Source organism: Rhamphochromis longiceps, linkage group LG17 (assembly GCF_057381845.1).
Source record: "Rhamphochromis longiceps isolate RC_006_pf linkage group LG17, R_longiceps_female_GT1.1, whole genome shotgun sequence".
Taxonomy (NCBI): Eukaryota; Metazoa; Chordata; class Actinopteri; order Cichliformes; family Cichlidae; genus Rhamphochromis; species Rhamphochromis longiceps.
The window spans coordinates 17,106,134-17,130,068 of NC_140573.1; the positions used below are offsets into that span (position 1 = coordinate 17,106,134).

Genomic DNA, 23,935 nt, shown 5'->3' on the forward strand with positions numbered 1-23,935 from the left:
TGAATGCAAATGGACACTTTGTGTCAGCCGTGCAACAGACTGGTGACCTGTCCAGCATGTATCCAGCTTAATATCTAATAGGTCACCAACAACTTATGTAGAGGTAAATTTGGGCTTGAGGAAACATCTAGTTTCTGAAAAAATCCCCTGTATTAAAGAAAAACGCTACTCCTAACCTTAGTTAACTCTTTCCTGTGAATGTTATAAAGTTGAAGGTTTAAAATGAGATGAATCAGCCCAACCAAAAGTAATTCTCTGGAGGTTTGTTCCGTTATATCAGAAAAAAACCAAACAAGTGAAATTCCAACCAACCTGTTTCAGCTGTTCGTTACCACATCCCTGCTTGATGTCCTGATACACTTGGTCCATCGTGTTTTCACTTAGTCGCCGTCCTTCCTGGAACCCAGCGCTGATTGGCTCCATCAGCTCCTCCAGGACTGAGCCTAGGTACGGCTGGACAGAGTCGGAACACAGCTTCTCAGCTGGCTCTGACACTTTGGCTGGAGAAAAAAAAATTACATTTGAGAAAACAGCCCAATTCCGTCACCCTTATTCCCTATACGAAGCTGCACTTCATTAGATCATTACATGGAGAGGAATGCAACACATCATTCTGTTTCTGAATGTTCTAAGTAACAAGGCTATCAGATAGATGAGAATACCTCGGATTTTTTCCTCGAGTTGCCTTCTTGAGTTGAGGATCTGGTCCATGTCGGAGTGAATCAGCACCTCTTGCTGCCGAACAGACACCCGACATTCCTCCTTCAATGCTGATAGCCCCTCAAACATGTCCTCCTGGACCAGGATATATACTGCCTCCACCATCTGAAGGTAGCAAATTCATGAAAAAGATGGGGTTTTTTCTTGTTTTTCCTCTTTTTAAATGAATTTCAGCTCTTTTTTAAAAAATAAAAATGACTTCCAAGAGTGCAGAAAAGAGCCCGGAGACTTCATGAATAATGTATTAGTGCACGACTTTTTCAGATATAACCCTGAAAAACAGACTTCCATTCATTTTTCCTTTCAACAGCTGGGAAATGAAATCCTATATTTCTTAGAAACTGCATCAGTTGCAAACATAAATGACTCACAGCAAACCAAACTCTCTTCCTCTCAGTCTTTTTGGCTTTGAGGCCAGGCAGCATGTCTTTCTCCAGAGACGGCAGCAGCTGCTCCATCACCATGTTGGCCATCACCTAGAGTTAACAGACACAGAAAATATCTCAGGTTTGTCTCATCATCATCCAAACGAGGCCAGAATAAACTTTTATAAACTCTCAGGTTTTACTAGTAAGACAGGATTTCAATATTTTTTAAAAAACGAAAAAAACAAAACAAAAGCAAACAAAGCAACAAAAACACACCATTTATATAGCGATATATACACACATAAAAAGAGTGTTCTCTGGAATATTTCGCAAACCTATGTCAGGAAAAATGTCCAACAAACCCCGAGTTTAGAAATTAACTCTGAGCTGATTAACTCTGAGAATATTAGCTAGTTACTTCAATCAACTCTGAGTATATTCAAAGAGTTCAGCACGTACATGAGTAGAGAAAGGAAGCCATCGTGAATTGAGCTCCAGTAACACACGTTGCTCTGTGGCAACAGGTAAATAAAGAGCAAAGCCTCCATTATAATCTGAGGGATACTGATGCATGGGAGTGTGGACATTTTAATTAGCTTAAAATATTTATTTATTTTCCTTTGGTCATCATTTACCCCATTGGTACTTTAATTTCTTGAAGATAAACTGTATATAAACTGTATGAAGGCCTGATAGCCGATGTCTTTGTGTGCAGACCCACTCAGACTGATTTAGCTGATTTTCAGTGGAAAAAAATATAAATTTTCTGTGAATTTCAGACTCTGTGCCTTGTAAAATACTGTTTGACAACATTTAAATTTACACTGTTCTTGAATATACTCCAGTGGCTCCAGCAAGTGTTTGTGTTTTACGCATGTTTAGTTTGTTGTTATATCAGAGGACAAATTCCTTCTATAATGCTAAGAGGAAGGATTGGAGACTGTTACGAAAATGTCATGTGGGTAAAGGCATAGTTTATGTTCACTGCCCCAAATTATTATATCTCTTTCTAATAGTCTGTGCTAGTGGCTTATATAATGGGAAAAGTACGGGGACAAAGAATCAACATTGCCGGTAGCCTCTTTCAAGGTCCACATGGTGAGACAAATGATTTCACACCTCTGATTATACAGACATCAAAGCCAAAACAGTATCCCCAAAAAAACTGAATCAAAGCCCTTTTAAGTTTCAAGGCTTAAAACTATTAATTCTTCAGAGGAATTTTGCATCTGGTCAATGAGATTCCTAACATAAGCCAATGTGTGTGTTTTATAAGAAGCCTGTTTGATCTACATCTATAAGGTAGAATAGACAGAATGCCTTTTGTTGCCACTATACACATGTACATGTCCAGGGGTGCGTTACACAGCTAATAAGTCAACCTAGCTTTCCTGTACCATCCTTTATCCGTTTAATTTTCATTTTGTAAATGTATTTACATGTATTAATTATGTAGCCATTTCACTATTTATACTTAAGTAAATATTCATCCTCAGTATTACTATGTTGGGAGAAATAACTGTTGCTAAGAAAAATAAAGAAAAGAGACATACCCTTGCATCACTTCCTATCAGCATGTCCCAGGCTTCGTATTTGCCTTTGTCCTGTCTGTAGAGCTGAATAGCTTTAAGGAAGGCCTGAACTTCACAAGTCTTTTTCTTCAGGAAGTCTGACAGAGGGAAGAGAAAAAAGTCAGACATGCAGGGAGCTTTGAGAAAATGAATTCACTGTCAAAACATTGGGCCATTGCGCTCGCTTGTTTTATCTTTATCATTTATTCATCAGCTGATTTTAACAGTACTTCACTGATCGCACACAGCAGATATTTATCTTTCATCTTGATGCTCAGATGACAAAATCGTCACACGACAGTCTTTGTGGCACAACGGCCAGTCATAATCCTCTCAGTTTTTTGTAATCCGGCCACAGCTGGGTAGAAGACACGACTGTATGATCATGTTGGTTTTTACCACCATTTTAATGATCTTGCGTGGGTTCTCTCTGGGTACTTCGGCTTCCTTCCACAGTCCAAAGACATGCAGTTAGCTGGGATAGGTTAACTGGAAACTCTAAATTACCCATAGGTGTGAATGCAGCAGCTTCCTGCAGCTTAACTGCAGGTGTAAATACAAGCGACTGTGAGACGAGGTTGTGGGGCCGAGCGAAGCGACCATTGTGGCGGGTATACTGTGGCCACTCTGTCAGCACTCAATACTCCATCCACAACCCATTCAGCCTGCCATTATTATTCATCTTTTCTCTGACTACAGTCCACAAACTGCTGGGTTAATGTTAACAGATGGCTCATGTGACTACCAGAGAACTGCTAGTTTAATGGATAATGTTAACATGTGTACTGGCCAAGTTAACATTTAAAATATGTAATTAACACTTCAGTCTTGTTGAAACAGGAACTTTATGAAGACTTTCAGAGAGATCAGTAAAGGGTTGTTCGGTGTTATGAACATTAATTACTCACACTATTAGTAAGAGGAGGAACTGTGTGCCTGAGGAGGTAAGAACATCCTTTTCTGTAGCATCTTACCTTGGTTCTGGTGTCTGATGCAGTCTGATAGGATGGAAATGAAGGTAGCCTGTGTGGCCTGTTGTTTGAAGCAGAAATAGGAGTCCCTTCTGTAGGGCAGACGCAGGTAGACTGGAAACTGTCCCGGCATCCCTGCCATAGGTGGAGCAAAGTCCTCTTTTGCACCTGAAACAGAAAAGAGTAGATGAAAGTCTACATGTGCTGCTAGTGAGCAGCTGTCAAATGGCCAGAACCATTTATTCTTTAACTTTGTAGTGCACTAAAAATTAGATGACAGTAGCAGGCTAGACAAGATTACTTTGATTATGATGTAGGAGAAGGTAATGGAAAATAGGTATTGACTTGGAGATGAATAACTTAGGCTTATTACTGTAAACAGTATGATACTGCAGTATATTTCTAACTAAGCAGCTCTTTCCATTTCGCTTGACAATACTTTCCTTAACAAATACCATGCATTTTGGGATCAACTTGAAAGAAAGGCAGATATGAAATGTAAAAGTGAGATCAGAGGTCAAATGTGAACGATATTAGAAAGCAATCTTTAATGTGATTTTATCATATCTTAGATGTTGCCATTACAAAGGCAGTATCATTTTAAGCATAATTTTAAAGACAAACATTTTATGAGGGTTTGACAGTCTTAAACATTGAACCTTTGATCTCTTCTTAATATGATATTCATAATTTTCTTATCATTCCCTACATGCCTACAGACAATATTGCCAAAAGCATTTGCCTGTTTGCCTTCTCATACATATGAACTTGAGAATTGTTAATCCAGAGGGTTTAATGTGATGTCGACACTCCCTTTGCAGCTATAACAGCTTCAACTCTTCTGGGAAGCGCCTTCCACAAAGTTTAGGAGTGCGTTTATTTAATTTTTGATGATTCTTCTAGAGGCACATTTGTGAGATCAGACACTGGTGTTGGACAAGAAGGTCTAGGTCTCCGTTTCTATTCATCCCACAAGTGTTAAAGTTCTTTATGAACCTTGTTTTGTACACTGGAAAATAGTTGTATTGGAACAGGAAAGGTCCGTCCCCCCTTCCACAAAGTTGGGCACCCTCCAAACCCAGATTCGTCCCATGGATTACCAGACAGAAATGCGTGACTCTAGAAATATGTTGTTGGTCATGAAGTAGTGTACAGGCAACATCCATTGAAAAATACAAATGAAACACATGCAAACAGAGAACATCACATTTACAGGGGGACAATGAAATGAACATAATATATAGGAAAATCAAAAATATTAGGATTTATAATGAATCCTTTTTGAAAAGCATATAGATTTTAATAATAACTGTGTGTGACACAATGTGTGTAGAAGGTTTAGTTCAGATTGGCCCACCCTCTGAGGAGCTACGGTACATACGAACATATATACGCTAAGATTATTGTTGATTATTATTATAAAATAATAATTGATAAAATAACCATTTCTTTTTGGACATTTAAATTCTCATGATTTCGTCTTTAGCTGTGCTTCTTAAGAGGCTTGATGCTTTATGTACCCTTTTCCCATCTCTAACTGTTACCAGTTTGAAAATTTGAGCTTTTCATACGTAATAGTACGGTGTTAGAGGCTGTTCTACTATTAAACCAAAAGCAACTGACTTTTTCCAGTTAAAGAAAGGTCTAAGATAAAGCCTATGATGTCATCACGAGCCAAAACTATGGTTTTATTACAGAAATGACGGCGAAAGGTAGATAAAAGCATTGGCTGTGAGTAGAGCAATGTGGAAAATGAACCCATCACACAGTTACACATTATTCTTACTAAAATATAAAGCGTAATATAAACTTTCATCATTCAGCTGGCTTTTTAAATATACTAACTAATTGCTATAACATTAATATTAGCAGTGGAAGAAAGGGTATTATCTAATATTCTACAATTGGTTTTTCCAAATTTGTCAAAGATTTTTAATAAAAATTCAGCTGACGTTACTAACACTGATATTACAGAATCTCCTAACAAGGTGGCTTTAAAGAGAGAGTAGCTAATACTAATGGAAGTTTAAGGTAAGCGTTATTTTGAACTGCCAGTTATCGGGAGTTAATTTAGAAGAAGAGATTTGAAGACAGGAGACAGACACGACCATAGTCCCCTTTATAGCACATATAAACGTATCGTGCAATGCCTACATATAGTTTAGACAATATTAAATTGAAAATGTTCTCTACTGGAATTCAATATCTTCTAAAATTACTGTCTGATGATTGCTTTGTTGTGTGATAGAGGAAATTTGCAAAGCTTTATTAAGAACCCAGTACCATAAGGCGATGTCATAAAAGTGTAAGTGAATCTAATGACTCTTAAACCATATGTTAATCCAGTGGTTCCCAATTTTTTTCTGCTAGGCCTCCCTTTGTTTTACAAACACATCCTCACACAACCATATTTTGTTTCCAAACTCTAACATTTCATAAACAATTAAACAAAAACAAGTAAACTGCAATAAATCACAGGCAGTAATAAAATACACTACTAATTCTTTTACGCTACATCCACACCTACACGGGTATTTTTGAAAACGCAGCTGTTTCTATGCGTTTGGGCCTTTCGGTCACACGTAAACGGTGTTTCGAATCACCGACAATAGAGACCCCTTTTTTGCGCTTACGTGTGGACGAGGAATACAGAGTTCGTCACGCAACGTCAAAGGTATGTGCCCTTTTTCACGTCACGCTGTGCGCCACGTTATTGTGACAAAAAAAGAAAGAAAAATAGTTGTTTTAGGTGTTTTACTCACAGCTTTCATCAGGAAAACATTTATCCACTACAGCCATGTACGCCTCTTCTGCCGTCAGAACCTTGCCCCCTGTAGGCAGGAGCTTGTGGCATGGAGGAGCTCCTTTAACAAAGGTCTGAAGAAAGAAGACACAGAATGAATAAGAGGGGCCCCTTATGTAGATGCCTTTGATTTGCTGACATCACTTTCACAGACTCACCTCAACGCTTTCGTGACACTCCAGGCAGTAGTTGGCTCTCACCACCACATACCTCTCCCGCCACTTCCTGGTGTCATCAAAGTAAAAGACACTTTCCTCATATAGCACTTCACCCTCCTCTGGAGCCGCCTGGTGAACACGAACACGTGCATGAAAATTTGTGCCTGCTCGTCTTTGAGTTGACTATAAACTCAGTTTGCATATCAGAACATATCAGAGTTGAGCCTCCAAGCTATTGTGGACTGCATGATGAACTTTAACTGTTTCTGCTTTTAAAATAATTCATTAAAATGAGTTTCTTACTGCCAGCTGCCAGGTCAATTTTAAAATGCAGGACGTGATCAGGTCTTTCACAGTGAATGCTCTGTTTTTTATACCTTCCTTATTTTAGTATAGCTTTTCCAAAATGCAGCTATTCTACAATTATTAAATTGTTTAGAGGTTATCGTGTTGTATTCTCTATTTATTAGTAGATGGTCAAATATAGATTTACCTTGACAATCCTCTTGTCCAGTCTTATTGACAGAAGAGCTTAAAGCACTCACGTTTAGTGCTCTATATAAAGAGTGCTTTTACCTCTCACACATATTGCAGTGTTACTTCAGTCTCTATTGTGTGTTTAACATCTTCATTTTCCCCTCAGTATAGGGTTATCTTCTTTTGTAAAATCAGCTGCTCTGTTCCCAGCAGCCTACACTTCCCGGTATTTGTGTTTGTGATTGGCCAGATGCTGCAAGCACCACCCCTTTCATGGGGAAACCCCTGTGTGTTTATTATTGATTCAGCTCGGGTAAAAAGTTGCTAAGATAAGGTTTGTACGAAGCACATGCATCATGGATGTTACATTTCTCCAGTACATTTTAAAAGACATACCCTCTGTTTGAGCAGCTGTGTGATCTTCTGTTTGTGCTGTTCCACATCATCTTCTACCTGAGAGAACTGAGCCACAGAGAACTGTTTCCTGTAGTACGGGCTGAACTCTTCCAGCACAGCCTCGGCCTGGCCTGCAACAATACAGAAGAAAGGCCGCGTTTTTAATACATTGCTTTTGAAGCTTAGAAAAGCACATATTATTGTTGGGGATGGGTGGTGAAAACTGAACACTGAAGCTGTGAATGGATGGTGGTCAGATTACAGACAGACTAACAAAGAGACTGAAATGCAAACCAGCAAGTTTAGACCAAGGGGAAAGCTGTAGAGCTGCACTTAGTGTGAATTGAGTTATTTTGCAATACCAAAAATACAAAAATTAGTTTACAGCAGCGTGAAGACCAATTTTGAAGACCAAAGGAAATGAGATAAGAGAGCCACAATTTGTCAGTGTGAAACAAAATACTGTAAAACCCATATGGACCCATAACCCGGTGTTTTAAAGATCTTTAAAGTTAAAGATCACCTTTCCCTCTCCTGCATTTTATAAACTATAAAATATGTGTGTGTGTTCATAAACAGTTTTAAAGTTAATGTACATACAGAAAACAGGCTAATGTTATGACTTTATTTTATTAGACTAAAAAGATTTAAAATCATGACTTGGCCTTCTGGAGCAGGAAAAAATTAACAGCAACAGAAGTAGGTTAATATGTAAAACTACATTACTGGTAATAGATAACCTATAAATAATGAATACATCACTGCAATAGCTGTGAATATGAGGTTAGAATGTTTAGCTAAATTATCATGAATTTTCTATTATTCAAGGCCCACTTTAGTGTCTGCTGGTCTTGAAAAAACATTAAAACAAGTAAAGAGAATGATGACGGCTTACAAGAAGTCAAGGAAAAGGTTAAATTCTAACGCTAATGACACTTGATCGATAAACTGCAGACACATTTATCCCTGCTTCACTACTACAAGCCAAATTAAAAACATCTTAACTGGTGAAACAGTTCAACCACTTCAAAAAAAAAAAAAAAATTGTATAAAATGGGCCGTGCTTGACTAACAAAACAAACACATGAAGTCCGAGTTGAAATTGCCATATCTGATTCAAACTTTTCCAGATGCCTTTTAGGAAATATTGAAGAAAAATGGCTCTTCTTTCTGCTTATTTTCAGTGTCTTTCAGTGTCCTCTAACATAGTATTCCAGTCTTAATACATACCAGATGGTATCTCGCTGTACCTGATGTGACCCGTATAATTCTCCTATAATTAGGTGACTGAGGTTGTTGTTAGTAGCTCTCGAGACTATATGAGTCATCTCTATCCAGATTACAATTGGCACATCAGACTCCAAGACCTGTCACCAATAATCGTCAACCAGAACCCCTTTCTCTTTCTGCTTTTCTTAGTCCTTCCTGTTGTCAGCCGTACAGTTGCCAACACAGAGAGAAAAGAAAACCTCTCAGATTTCTCTCCATTCTTATTAAATCAGGTCAGACGCCTTGTGTGAAGGGATCCTGATTCCTGGGGGGGGAATAAAATTGAGCTCACCAATTCTTTCCACTGTTGCTTGCCTTTGCAAACCAAATCACACCACCAGAGAGATGAGGAGGGGTAGGGATGCGTTAAATGTGTATTTATGCTCCCCCAAATGTTCAGTGTCCCCAATTCCCAGTGATACATCATTCACTTACTGGACGAGCAGCGACAAATATTTGGCTGCTGCTTGTTGTGTCTCCCAGTATAGGTATGCTAATGCTGGGGTTAATGCCTCTGCCATTATGCCTGCATTCTGCCTTCAGACTAGTATGGAACTGGAGCTCTGTTACACTGTATTAATGCACTGAAGAACAGAGCACTCACGGAGCAGAGTTGGGAAGTGAAGTATGTGTTTGTGTAGCATTGTCCAAGGCAAAAGCATTTACTAATGTAGCTATTAATTTATGCATTTTTCACAGACTCTTATTGGAATCATAATGGGAAATAATATAGTATAGCAGCCTTAATGGCCTTCATGTACTGGCTACAGCATATAAACTAATGGCTGTAATTTCATAATGGTTTATGGAACATTTCAATTCAACCCATGTCAAATTATCTACTTGATACTGACTCACAATCAGCTAAAACTGTGCTAGCATCCAAACTGAGGGTTAAAAACCTTTAAGGGGACAACAAGACCTAATTGTGGATTGAGGAAGGAAAAGAACAAAGAAAAAGTGGCGTAGTAGTAGTAGTAGTTTGTCATAGTCATAGTCAGAAGTACTCGGAAGCTAGGAGAAAGGGAAAGAGAAAGGTGGCAAAGGTGAAGGCTAGTGAGTTCTAAGGAAGCCTGAAGGAAGAGTGGGACAAAATTCCACCCAGTGTGCACTAGGAGTGACAGGTGGGTTGGGATAACATCAAGTATCAGGCTCTGAGCCCATTCTTGCTTGCAGTGGTGATGGACAGGTCTATATGGACGACTTGCAGTACACACTGTGATTTGTAGTGAGAGTATGGAGCACAATATATGTGTGCATGACAGGAAGGCAAGTGTAAGGTAAACGTGTGGTCAACCATTCAAAGCAACAGACAGTCCGCAAGAGACGTGCAGAAAAGAGTACAAGCAAGGTGAGGAGTGGGTGGAAATGAATGTCACGGTCATTTATGACAGAAGAATACATCGAGAATGAAGACTTCAGAGAAGTTCACGTATGTTGTGCATAAAATAAAGGATAATGGAGTGTGTTTTAATGGACTATTGTGTCACTAGGTACTGATAAGGAGGATGTAGTGGAGGAGGACATGGAAAACGGTTGGTGTGACAGAACAGGATGCTAGCAATATGGTGAGATTGAGGAAAATCATCCACTGTGGCAATGCCTAAAAGGAGCAGCCGAAAGATGAAGACAACAACTATGAAACATTTAAATACCCTTGATCTAAAGTTGAGTAAAATTCCTTTCTGTAAAACAGTTTACATGGCCAGACACTTTCCATCACGGCAAAGACAGACGATGATGTAATGATGTAAACTGCTGGCTGTTCTGCTTCAAGAGAACATAGAGGAAAAGGTGAGATGATTTGGACATGTGCATACAAGGGATAGTGGATATACTGGACAAAATGTTGAAGATGGAAAACAGGAAGACCTCAGAGAAGTTCATGTATGTAGTGAATAAAACAAAGGTGAATGGTGTTTTAATGGATTATTGTGTCACTAAGTACTAAAACATAAGCTGTGAATCATTTAGTAGCTGGTTTCACCTTATTGATGCAGATGTGTGTGGGCGGGGATCCTCTGCACTGCAGCTACAAACAAGGAAATACTAGGGGTGGTGGAAAAAATCAATACTGTGTAGTATCGCGATATTTTGTTTGCTAATGATGTATCGATACAGGGACAGCAGAAATCGATATTTTGTTACAAAAAGGTTTTTGTGCTCTGACTTCAGAGCATGTTGATCCTTTTTCTGAGCAAGAATCCTGACATTCCTTCACTGTCCAAATGTGTTTAACTTTTTTTTTGGCAGTAATAAACATGACAGTTTACTTATTTTAATTTAAGACATGTTTTATTTTAATTAAGTTTAAAACTTTTTTATTTAACGCAAAATTATATTTTGTTTTAATTTACTTTCAAATTCTTCAGTTGCTGAAGGGGCTGCATAGTTTTCATAAATTGCATAGTTCAGAATAGCTATAATTGTACCAGATGGTTGCATTCAGTTAAGTTGGACTAGACTGTAATACAAACCGTTCAGTTTGTCAACAATAAAACTGACTGAAATGAGAGAAAGACTGAGTGCGAGACTTTGATATTAGATAAAATGAATATTGATAAAGTTTACCTTTATGTACAGAATCTGAATATCGCAAAATATTTTTTAAAATTGCAATAATATCGTATTGTGCATTAAGTATTGTGATAATATCGTATCGTGGGATGTATGGTGATTCCCACCTCCAGGAAATACCCCTACTAACTTATATATACACACTTACAGGCACACTTATTCTGGCTGCCAGCTCTCTAAGCTTTCTGTTAGAATACATTTAACAATAAAAAATAAAAAGTTATTTTCGTAGTCTCAGTGGAGCCTCTTCACAAGGTTATCTCAAATCGTCTCTGACGAGACTGAGCTAAGTGTCTGTGAACCTTCAGCTCAAATCTGCTGCTGTTTATGCAAAATGTCTGCAGCCACTATTTGGTTAATGTATCCTCTTTTTCAGGTTAAGTGATCATGCAAACACAGAAAGGTGCCTTTAGCACCTTTTCATAAATCACTGATTTAAATAAATAAATAAATACATGATAACAACTAAGGTCATGGCTTGCTGTATGATACATCCTTTCCAAGACAGGATGTATCTTTTTGTTTAGGAAAATTCTGATTCTGATTCAGACGTGTGTCCATGTGTTACGCCTGTACAATTTATGACTGCTGCTAGCAAGTTTGCTAGTGTTAGCATGTAGCTTAGCTGGGCTTCCTTTCAATCAACTTTCAACTTATTGCTCTAAAATACAAAACAAAAAAAATTATTGACACAGTGTGGTTAGCTGTCACAAAAATTCCCTTATGACGTGAGACACACAGAGGAGCGAGTTCTAATGCATTTATTTTCACTCTCGGTGAACGTCTATGTGAGTGCTTGTCAGAGCAATCCTGTTGGGCCTTTTTATACATTTCTCCCAACGTTATCCTGGGAACAGATATGTGTGTGTCGCTCTTACAGAGAAACAATTCAGCCACATGGTGTGCTACATGATGCTAACGATGCTTTGGATAACAGATAGCAGAAGAGTCAGAGAGAGAGATACAAGGACTTTGAGAAAGACTGATTAGCGGGACAAGGAAACTGACTGACAGAGAGAGCGATTCCTTTAGCTTACTGAATGTCGTGTTTTAAGTTCATAGAGTCTGTTATTGTTAAGCTGTCCCTTACTGAAGGAAATGCACTTATCACATTGCCACGGTAATTAAGTGATTTAGAAAATGATTAGAAAATTGTTCTACTTTATTTCAGTCTACTGTTAAGCCTTTTACACTGCTGGAATTATAGCTACTAGAACAAAGAACACACACCAAGAATACTTGTTCAACCATTTAATTAATTTAACCACAATCTACCTACAGATCTGCTTTTTATTCACTATTTTATTATCATCTGATAATGTCTCTGTTTGGAGTACGTGGCACTCAGAGGAATCCATCTGCCTTAAAGAAGAGTCACGTGATCCACGAAATGCCCCTTTTAGATTGGCTAGATTCTGACGACACAATCCTTTTTATGTGAACATGTAAGGGAAAACCTGGGTTTACCTTAACAAGCTGATAACCATCTTTATGTGGACAATGTTAGGGTAAGTGAATCCTGACAACAACAACATACCATAGGCATGTATGCTGTACTTGCTTTGTAGCACAGAGCCAAAGATTTATAATAACTAATGATTCAATTACAGAATAAAGAAAGGGAGGAGCTAACAAGCCATGTGATAAATAGAAGAGACAATGATAGTGAGTGACAAACAGAGGTAACTGCATACCTGGAGATACTGGGGCTAAAAATGTTATAGCCATGGGCTGTCTACAGCTGACAGGGAAAATGTTGGACTTTTAAACCAGATGCAAGATAACATTACTAAAATGTACCCAGAGCTAAAATTAGCATTTTTGCATTGTATTATACGTGAGACCTATCGAGAGCTAACTTGAATAGGGGCTTCAAGAAGGCCAAACACTGGTATAAAGGGTATATGTTTTGATTAATATCATCTTATGTGTCGGATTAATTCTTGTTATGTTTCTGGAGAATTTCTAGTTCTTAGGCTTTGGTTCCCGTGCTTCCTCTGTTCTCCATGTCTGTGTCTGTCATGTGCTTGTTTTGTTTTGACATTCCCTGTTCTGCGTTCAGTCTCTGTCCTCATGTTTTCTCTGTGCCCGTCCTGGTTCCACGTTTCCTGTCTAGTCATCCCCGTCTTTATGTTCCCTCAGTATCGTGTCAGCTTGTGTCTCTGAGTCTGGGTCTGTAAGTTAAGTCGGTGTGTTTCCTGTTTTACTTTGAAGGTCCGTGTCTTAAGTCAATGCATTCAGTTTTGCTTCCCTTGTCTCGTCCTGCCTGATTAGTCCCAGCTGTGTTTCCCTTCCGTTTCCCGTTTCCTGATTACTCCGCCGTGTATTTTAGTCCTCTGTCATCCCATGCTTGTTGTCAGAATACATTCAGAATGCATTTCTTTTAATACCGGTCTTTTCTGTGTAGGGTTAACAGATCTAATTTATTAGTGTGAGCTCGTTTAACTTATGTTCACTACTAACTCCCATGACTAGTTTTTTTTTTTTCCTTTTACAGGCAATCAAATGTTAACAAAATTACTTTTGGGTATAGTGACCCTTTAGGTTAGAGTACCTATATGTAGAGGAGGGGTCCAGGCCTCATCCAACACCCAGAAAACTCTCTGAAGTAGAAAAACAAACAAAAAAACTCCATCTACAGTATAAGAATTACTATAAAGAATCAAAATGAACAGTTTCTGCATCGGTGAGAAAAGGAAAATAGCAGCAGTTCCTCCTCTCAATGCCATCCTAATGCAATATAATACAAATGCATGTTCAAACAACATGTTCTCACTCCCACAGCGCAACATTTTACGCTAGGTGACAAATCGCCTGTATATTATGCTTCCGGGCACCCAACACGTCCCTATATACGAGATCGGAAGAATTAGGAAACATGAGAACCGTTTGGAATGAATCTACACATGTACGTTCGTTTTACTTAAATTGCTTTGGAAAACACTAACGTCATTAAAGTGCTGGTTAAGCTTAGGGATAAGCTTAGGGTTAAAGCTGAAATACATGTCCGGAAAGTGTATTACCCCAGGAGCGTCATTCTACTGGATTCCTTCCATAACATAAGATGGCGCATAGCATAAGAATGTGGAAGGTCACCTTTCACGTTCCTCAGGATCCCCTCGGGACTTGACAAATCATCATTATATTACACCTCGGGAGTGAGAACAGGCTGTCGAATCACAATTAAAAACCAAATGCACCTACATTTGGTCACATAAGTCATAAGTCAAAACTCAAATCTACTGTATTATAGATTCAGCCTGTATCAGTATCTTTGTATTCAGTAGTAATCCATCCATCTCAGGAATTACTCCATGTCTGCAAGCCTATGCTGGTTTCAGGTACCCGTTACAGCTTTCTGTGAGATTTCTTGCAGACATTGAAATATACTTAAAAGGTTCATGACTCCAGCAAATCCAACCGTCTTCTTAATGAAGCCATTTCTTTTACTAATGACTCTGTTTGCTGATGGAAAGACAAGCTCAGGCCATTTTTGATTTGTGTGTTTATTAAAGGTGACACACAAAAGCACAAATGTGTTTCTGTTGTCAGACTCGGTAGAAACTGATGACACTGCAATGAAATATGTGAACAGGTGCAGTGCAGTAGGTGTTGTGCGTTACACCACTTACACTTGTTGCATGTTAACAAGAATATGAAACCCAAAGGATCTCACCTAAGTCTAGAATCTGGATTATCCTATAAGTAAAACAACCATTATGAACGGAATAATCTTTAATTGTGTGCAAAGGAATTCACTTACTAGCTCAAAAAAAACAACAACAAACAAACAAACATCAGGGAACACTACAACCCAAAAGGAATGTAGACAACAGTCACTGCAATGCAGTATAGGCAGGTGCCCAGTTTCTTACCTGAACAATATCTTGGTATGTGAACTATGAGTATGTGCAGGGGAGTGTTGCAGGATTTCAACTGCAAGTCTTAGTTTCACAGGAGAGACCTGCTCTTCCACTTCCACTTCATGTCACAGGATAATCATGGACTAGATTATTCATTCAGTTTCATGCAGATGCTTCCAAGTTAATGCAACTGTTCAGAAATGTCCTCTCTTGAAATTCTTTGAATATTTTCTGAGTCTGTTTCTGCAGCAACAAGTAAACTCAAAAGAAAAAGACTAAAAATGAGACATCCTGAGCCAGAGTAAAAACTTTTCCTGCAGTCTTTTATGGCAAAAGTCTGTTTTATAAGTGAGGCAACATGAAAATAGTTTTGTGGCTCGCCAAAATAAACTGAAGGGCCCCTGTATGGTACAAACTTCACATTACCAGACCAGAAAGCTGTCCATAGTCTGACTGCACAGAAGCAAGTGTTTGGTAGTGAGCAGTTTTATATAAATAAAAAAAAAAGTATTTTACAAAATATATGTTTTAACAATCATGATGTATATATTTTTCAGTAATATTGCAAATACAGCATCAAAGAAAAAGTACTATTTTGATATACTTGTACACTTCCGTTCCTGTTGGGAATCCAAGTTTTCTCTATTTTCCTTCTTTAGGAATGCCTTTTTGAAAGCAACCCTTTGATTAAGATCATTTTTGATGACATTTCGGCAAACAGAAGATGTATCGACTGAAGGGCCAAATACATCTTTAAGGTCTTATGACTTTTCCTGTTACTTAAAGATGTGGGTTAAGATACTATTCAACTGCTATAGATATGTTTTAGGCCTTCCACTTGTTATTTTGTGAGGCATCGATAGGACGAGGCATAAAAACATTTATACAGTTTCTGTACCAGCGACTGAATACATGTAAATTCCAATGACAATGCAACACATGCTGTAACTTTACAGATGTGCTTTATTCTGTTTGGCACATAAAGCATTCCATCCTCAAAAGATTCAGTGAAAACTTGTCTTTTTTTTAAAAACATGGTATCTGATGAGCAATCAGGGAAATCTACTGGTCATCTCTAGATTTGTACTCAGTATACACTCACAGCCAGGATATCTGTATGGCGTCCTAAGTGGAAAAAAACTGAATGGTGCATCCCCTAGATGTATGATTTTTTACATGTTTTTAAAATGGTTTTTAGAACCTTGAACATGACCTCTGAGACGATTACTGGGATTGTTATTATGATGACATGACAGTGTATAAGAGGAGAATGCCAGAAAGAAGGTCTTTCAGAGGTAAAGTTGGAGAGAGGTTCATTTAGATACCAGGTTTACGGTTTACCGTCTAGTGGAAAAATCCCAAAGTTCTTCCAGGACAACAAATGTTGAAACATTAACATGTCGGCTCATGTCATGCATGCTTTTACATGCATTCATGTAAACATGTAAACCCACATGAGCAAATGGACAAGCATCAAGTTTGTAGTTACAGCACATGGCTTTTACCAAGTCAGACTTCAGTAAACAGGTTTAAGAAACAAGTATAGTTAATAGTAAATACTGGGAGCATTGTGCTAAGAGGAATAACACTAAATTGAAGTCCAGTGTCTGCACTGAAGGTTTGGCAAGTCAGGAAATACCTGAAACAGTAACTCGCTGAAAGGCAGAAAAAAAACAATGGCCCATAGAGACAAAGGCAGAGTGAGTGGAGAGGAAGACGGCACGAGCGCATGCGTGTGGGTGTCTTTGACAGAAATACAAGTATTGTGAGAACACACACAGAGAAATGAAAATACGCCACAGCAACACAGTGCAGTACGTCAACTTGTACTGTACATTTCACCGCTGCATGTAGAGCTGTCAGAAGTATCAGGCTATAATGGCTGAAATGTACAACTGTATGAATATAATTCATGAGCATAACTGGTTTGCTCATTGCCTGTTTTTGTAGAACAATGGAAAATATAAAAGCATTTGCATGTTTACAAAAGCTAATTAACTTAAATAAATTAATGACAGAAAATACTTCATTGGTCATTTGTAAGAAATAATAGTCTCCTTGGGAGCCACATTAATAATATTTTAATGTGCAGCAGAGAAGCTTTGGAATCCCTGTGGTTTAAGAATTATTTGAGAAACGTAGTCGTTCAGGTGCTGTCAAATAAAGTTACCAATAAAATTAAACATGGCAGCAACAGTTAGTGCCAACGTTACTCCATTCCACCCATAGCTGAAAGGTTTTGCTGCACTAAGAAATGCCACTCTCATTAGAGATGTTCTCTCTATCAGGCTTACATAACCTGAGAAATTGCTACAGATGGCTGACACTCATCATAAGCTCTTCTTGAACAACTGCATTTCAGCAAGTTTCATGGCTTGTAGAGCCAGTTTAACAGTTGCATGCCATCGTGACTTGATTACATAAGTAAAAAATAAAGGTCTTTTGTCCACAGTCCTTATGTTTACACTCACAACAGCCTTAAACAGACTTCCCTTGCAACTTCATCGACAAAATATTAACTTCTGTCTGTGCTTCAACTTCCCTGATTGAAAAGTAATATATAAATATACACTGTCGCTGTTTATTATTACTATTATTAAGTATCACACATAAACTTGTGGAAAGAATAAACAAGTAGTTTATGAATGAAGGTCATTTAACAAGCTTGTTGGTGTTATCAGATAACCATCAGCTAACAAGCTTGTGTTGACCTCCAGCTCCAAAACCACAGCATCTGCTAAAGTTGAGACGTCAGAATGTGGAGCTCAGAATCACCTGTGCCATCGCCATCTTTCATGTACAGGCCACAGTGCTCATTTGAGATTTAAATGAGCAGAAGCAGCACCAATGCAAACTCTATACACATCTTCATCAGTAGATGCAGGGTGGATTCATGTTGAGGATCCTCACTCATGACTAATGTTGAGTAAGTAACCAAGAGACAGTTTTTACAGTGAAAGACGTCCCACCCTCGAAATCTAAAGAGTACAACCCAAAGAAGGCTTCGACCTACACCCGTTTCCACGCCTTGGCTCGTGTGATTAAGTAGAGGATCAATAGGAGGACCATTGTCGCTCTTGGAGGGAAACTCCCACAGGGCTTAAATCTGGGACTCTCCACCATTTGACTCTAGAACTGAAGAAGCTTCTTGGATGAGACGTGAAACGTCTTCAAGGAACTTAAGGAAGCCCAGATGCTTTTTTCTTTCCAAGCTCCTTAGACTTTGTGCTTTTAGTTTTTATTCACTTGATGATCAGAGGCTGTGTATCAACCAGCATATAATGTCAAATCATATATAGTGTTCCAAGGTCATTTGGTGGAAACAATCCAAACTATGAAAACAGTAGTTAGTTGTTGGTCAGTTGTTCGGAGTAAACAACAGGTGGGTTTCCAGCTGAGAGCCTGAGCAGCAGCAGTTTCCTCTCTTTGTACAGAGCAGTGCATTCAGATCCAAAGGGTGGAAAAGTCCCACAGTTTCTCTCAGCTCTCTGAATATCTGAGGGATTGTGTAATGGCAGCTGGAGGCAGAGTGACACAGCATGAAGGATGGCAGGCTTACAGCAAAAACAGACTCTCCACAACACTACAGCAATGAAAGCCCCCTTAACTGCCACAATAAACTTTTATTACAGCTAATATAAAGTCCCGAATTATTTGTTACATATATGATTATTCGCCAACATTTGGCCAAATGACATATTTTGCTGATTAAGTAAATACCGACACTTCAGAAAACACAAATTAAAGCATATCTTAATAACCTCCTAAGTAAGTGTGGGGAACTGCTGAAAACTGCTTGACCATTACTTACAAGTGAATACAAAATGTTGCAGTTACCTTAGTCTGTAACCTTCACACCAGCAACACGTGTTCAAGCCAAAAGAAGTAGATTTAAGAGGATAAAGGGAAATCTTTGACATTTAGACCACATGCATATAATCACCAACTAAAAAGAGGGAGAGTGTGTAAATGAAATATCTAAAAACATCTTTTAAAGTTTACTTAGGAATTAAGAGGGGAGAGTTTGTTTTCTTTAACAATGGCTCATTTTCTCTCTCAGATTTATGAGTTCATTCAAACACACATACAGACATATCAGCTTTTGTGCTCTCAGACACAGCAACACAGCCTCTCCTCTGGTGTAGTTCATATACAGGCAGTTTGATCATCACTGAGGACTACGTTTTTCAAGTTTAGGTTTGTTGCTGAGGAAGGAACAACAACAACACACACACACATACACAGCTACAGTATATGGACAAAAATATTGGGCCACCTACACATTACACCTCCAGGAGCTGCTTGGCAATAAAAACCCACACCATGAACCTACCGGTGCATGTGCCTCAGCACTCGACAGTCCTGCTCTGTAACATTACGTGGTCAGCGACTTCGTGAAAGAGTTGCTGTGGTTCCTAATTGCTTCCATTAGGCAGTAATACCACTTACAGTGGCCCGTGAAATGTCTGGTTGGGTATTACAGTACCGTGCTCTAATTTAGTGAGCTCTTCAGAATGATCCACTCTTTCAGAAACGCTAGGCAGGCTGCATGTCTACGTGCTCGATTGTATACATTTGTGGCAATGGGTCTGAAAACACCTGAATTCAAAGATTAACAGGTGCAACCCACTACTTTTGTCCATATAGTTTATGTGTCAGAATGTGCAGAGAGCCTTGAAAATTAGCAGCTATTTCACTGAAATATATCTCATCTGTTAAAGTGCAAAGATTGATAAATTCAACTATATTTATAATCAGCATGAAAAACTGAAAAAGCTGATAACTGTCATAATGAAAAGACACAAAAGCAGCCTGATATCAGACAGAACTGTCAAGTAAATATCCCTGCATGTAGGGCTGGGCGATATGGCCTAAAATCCATATCGCGATATAATTTGAAGAACGTGCGGTAACGATATATATCACGATATATAAGCTCAGTTTTTGGCTTTCCCCGTATTTCAAAAGTGCTTCATCTCTCTTGCTGTGACTGACGCCCGGCATAATTTGCAGATGATAATGGTTGTAGCCGCTGCAATGCTTTCGACCAAAACAGGCACAGCTTGATGACATCATCAACATGCGCTATCGCGATAGAGCGGTATAGTCAAAATCTCTATCGTTGGCCAAATTTATATCGTTTCTATCGTTTATATCGCCCACCCCTACCTGCATGTCTCCTGACACAGCAGCAGTAATGTTAGATGTGAAAAGTTGATCATTTTTTGAAAGCAATGCCAGCAATCAGAATGCAGGAAGCAAAGTTTCTGATGCTCCAAGTTTCTTGCAGACCCTCTGCCCTAAGCTCAAGTGAAGCATATGGTAGCCTATGACAATGTTAACCCTGAAATCTTTTACTATAGAGAGAATTACAGGTAAATTTACATCTAAGCACTGTAATGCTTGGAAATATTAACACTTGCAGTGTATTATGAAGTCCACAAAACTACCCCTCAGACTCCTAGTAGATGCAGTTTTCAGTTTTTAGTAGGTCCCTAATTAAATAAAGGCTTAAGTTCAATGACTTTTCCCCAAAATGAGGTCTGGAGAGATTTTCTTCCATGCTGGTTACAATTACTATGCACAAATTTACGCACCAATGTGATTGCATCAGAGAGCTGCAGACTATGCTTGTACATGAACGTAAGTAGGCGAGATATTTGATGTAATGGAATTTTCCTATACATTTGTATTCAGGATTTTTCAAGAGATTTGTCTCTGCCTTATAGTATAATGGCTCAAAGTATTGGATGAAGCCTAGCAGACTCCTGGGACAACTGTGAATCAATGCAGGGCCTAGATGACCTATAATTTTTGCCTCTGCATTTGCTTGTTTTTTCAGCTTTAGAGGTTGTATCTTGGTCAACTGTCAGAAAACACAAATTCAAAGAGAATCAATTTTGTAAACACAAGACTAGGAAAAGCAGCATATCGTTAAAAATAACAGGTTGCAAGTGTGTGGAACGTGGCACAACTTTTCTTCAAAACAGATTCATCTGCAGCTGATCAACTCATATTTTCAAGTCTGATTAACACTACAAAAAAAATAAATAACGAAAGATTGCTTCGCCCCCCCCCAAAAATAAACATAAAACTGAATTCATTTCAATGCTAAACATTTGATATTTCTAAGGCCACTGTAATAATTTAAGCTTAATAACCTGGAGAACAATGACACCAAACCAAACTGGAACTGAATGACAACACACCATGAATCAAACATTCAAGCCCCCTTTATCCTGTGTGAATCTGGGGTATGTGGGATGTAAGGTCTGGGGTTTTTCTGAGGGGCGGGTGGGGGGTGGTATCCCATATTCCTTCTCTACTCCCCTTTTTATAACTCCAATGTGTTAACATGCAGCACCAAGCAACACAGCCCTCTGCTAACAGTTTAACAACAAGAAGACATCGCTTTGGAGAATGATATAGTCAGAGTTAGAAATATGTTCAGACACAGTCAGAAAAAGATCAAATTACATCAGTCAGAAAAACTGCTAGTGAGTGTCAAGGGACGGAGCTCCATCAAAACTGGACCTTTGTCAGCTTATGAATCATACACTATGTACTGCAGTAGGATCACTTCATCTAACCCAACCTTGGAAACTACTCACCAAATTGCCACGCTCCACCCTGTACACACATTTCACAGCTACATAACGATAGACAAGAATGCTCTGGCCATGAGAAATAGATCTAGAGTGTCACTGATCTTGACTGTTTTAAGCCTCCCCTCAGTAGCAGCCAGGAAAATCTGACAAGGCAAACGTGAAAGCACACGCTTCACCCCGAGACTGAGTGTACAAACAGCTTGTACCATAAGCATAAACTCCAGAAGATAGAAAGTTCCCAGGGGATGTCATTAAATGAAGGTCTGAACACTGGCTTCCTAACATACAGAGCATTTCCACTCTGATATTATTAAGAACGGCAACAAAAATAAACACAGACTGCCCCAGTTGAACCCATTTTACAGCTGAGTACTGCAAACTGGTATCAGGTCCAAAATCAGTCCAAATTTTGTCACAGCATGGTGTCTTCTGGTATGCCTGTTAATCAGGAAATAGAGTGGGGCTGATTTAATAGCCGACTCCCCACATTGCATGTTGAAGTGGGAAAGAAAAGTCCAACTTGCCCTGAGTGTATTCATTTAAGTGTGTGTGAGACAAGGCACTTACTCATGGAATAAAGGGCTGTATGAATGTGTGTGTGACTAAGCGAACAAAGCTATTCTAAAAAGCACTCTGAAACTGCTCAGTTGGCTTTGAAAAGCACTATAAGTACCAGTCCCTCTGAAATAAACCATATTTGTGGTTAAAAAAACTTGAATTATGAAGCTCAGATTCGCTTTAATTAAAAAAAAAAAAAAAAAAAAAAAAAAAAACTCCCTACAGCAGCCTGTATGATGAAGAAAGCATGAGGGAAGATGCTGCATGAAGGATTGCCTTCAAATCAGATTTCACTATTTACGCAACACACATCACCACATGTGCACCTGTCTGCTGTGCACGCATACACACAATAAAAGACAGGTAACATTAGTCCACACCCCTGGACACGCCCAAAAGAAAGAGAGAAAAAAGAAAGAAAGTTCGATCTCTCTGATTTTCCTTTTTCCTAGCAGTACTGGAAATACTGGAGTGACCTCCATGAGCCCCCCAGACTAACCAGGCGGAAGTGATAAATGCATGAACTAATGTTTTTGCCATGAAAAATACATGTAAAGTGTCCCCCGCCCCCCCTCCAGAGAGCTTATTGGGAGAGGGACAAAATGCCTGGTTAAAGATAACCAGGCATAACCAGACGGACAGCTTTGCGAGTAGCCTGATACTCGGCTCTCTGGAAAATCGACGGGAACTGTTTCCCACTCTAACTCACATTTTCACGTAAAAAAAGCTCAAACTGGCATTACAATTCAAATTAAAATCGCGCTTCTTATATTTATGCGCAAACTAACAGCTTCAAGCGCCTCGACTCCAAAACACAGTGATGTGAAACGTCGCTCTAAACCCGACAGAAACAGCCCACTCTCTTCATCGGTGCTCAATGAAACGCGCTGAGGAGTGCGCTGCGCCCTCGTTGCGTCGCTCACCCAACGCATACCAAAATTTCAACCTCAAACTTTCTCGGTTATTTAATTTTTTTTTACCTTTAATGTACTTGGATTTGTTTTCATCCAACAGGCTGGACGCGGAACCCCCCATGATGCTTCTGACAGGAGACGATCCGCAGGTAGTGTTCTGCACTCAGGTACTTACACCGTCACATCAGCTAGCAGGGCGTGCTCTCCTCCTCCTCCTGCCAGTGTGTCATTCAGTGACGCTCCGCCACTTAGGCCAGCCCCAATAGCGCCTGTGGTCTCCCTAATCATCCACCGTGACTTGTTGAATCACAGCTGTAAAAAGCTCTATTCAGTTCGGTTCATCAAACGACTAATAATGAATAAACAAATAATATTAATGTAACTGACCCTTTGGATTCAGGAGTGCTCTATCTAGACAAGGAGACAAGAGGGTAGAATGTAAAATATTTACTTCAAACATCAAACTTAGAAAGGGACAATCTTGTGATAGATTTATAAAAATACTAGAATTTTACCAACCCAAACTGTGCTGTCCCGGAGCTTGCGCAAACAGAATTGTGATGTGAATGCAATGTGGTGCCGAACACGTATTGCTTTTGCAAGAACAGCTATATAACATCTTTTTGTTTTTTATTTATTTATGGATTTTCTATTTCAGTTATTACATGTGCTATTAATCTCA

At 38.9% G+C, this 23,935-nt stretch overlaps 1 protein-coding gene across 1 annotated transcript in view; it reads right to left on the reverse strand.

Annotated features, from left to right (window-relative positions):
- Positions 1-23,474, reverse strand: part of LOC146649482 (protein Niban 1-like) — a 29,514-nt gene extending 6,040 nt beyond the window's left edge. Inside the window, exons 1-9 of the mRNA XM_085387103.1 lie at positions 23,320-23,474; positions 7,465-7,595; positions 6,592-6,720; positions 6,393-6,507; positions 3,634-3,798; positions 2,642-2,757; positions 1,092-1,196; positions 663-825; positions 313-500 (exon numbers count right to left, since the gene is read on the reverse strand). Coding sequence (XP_085243229.1) covers positions 313-500; positions 663-825; positions 1,092-1,196; positions 2,642-2,757; positions 3,634-3,798; positions 6,393-6,507; positions 6,592-6,720; positions 7,465-7,595; positions 23,320-23,374 — 1,167 coding nt within the window. The 5' untranslated portion in view covers positions 23,375-23,474. The remainder of the gene's footprint in view (positions 1-312; positions 501-662; positions 826-1,091; positions 1,197-2,641; positions 2,758-3,633; positions 3,799-6,392; positions 6,508-6,591; positions 6,721-7,464; positions 7,596-23,319) is intronic.
- Positions 23,475-23,935: the final 461 nt, after the last annotated feature.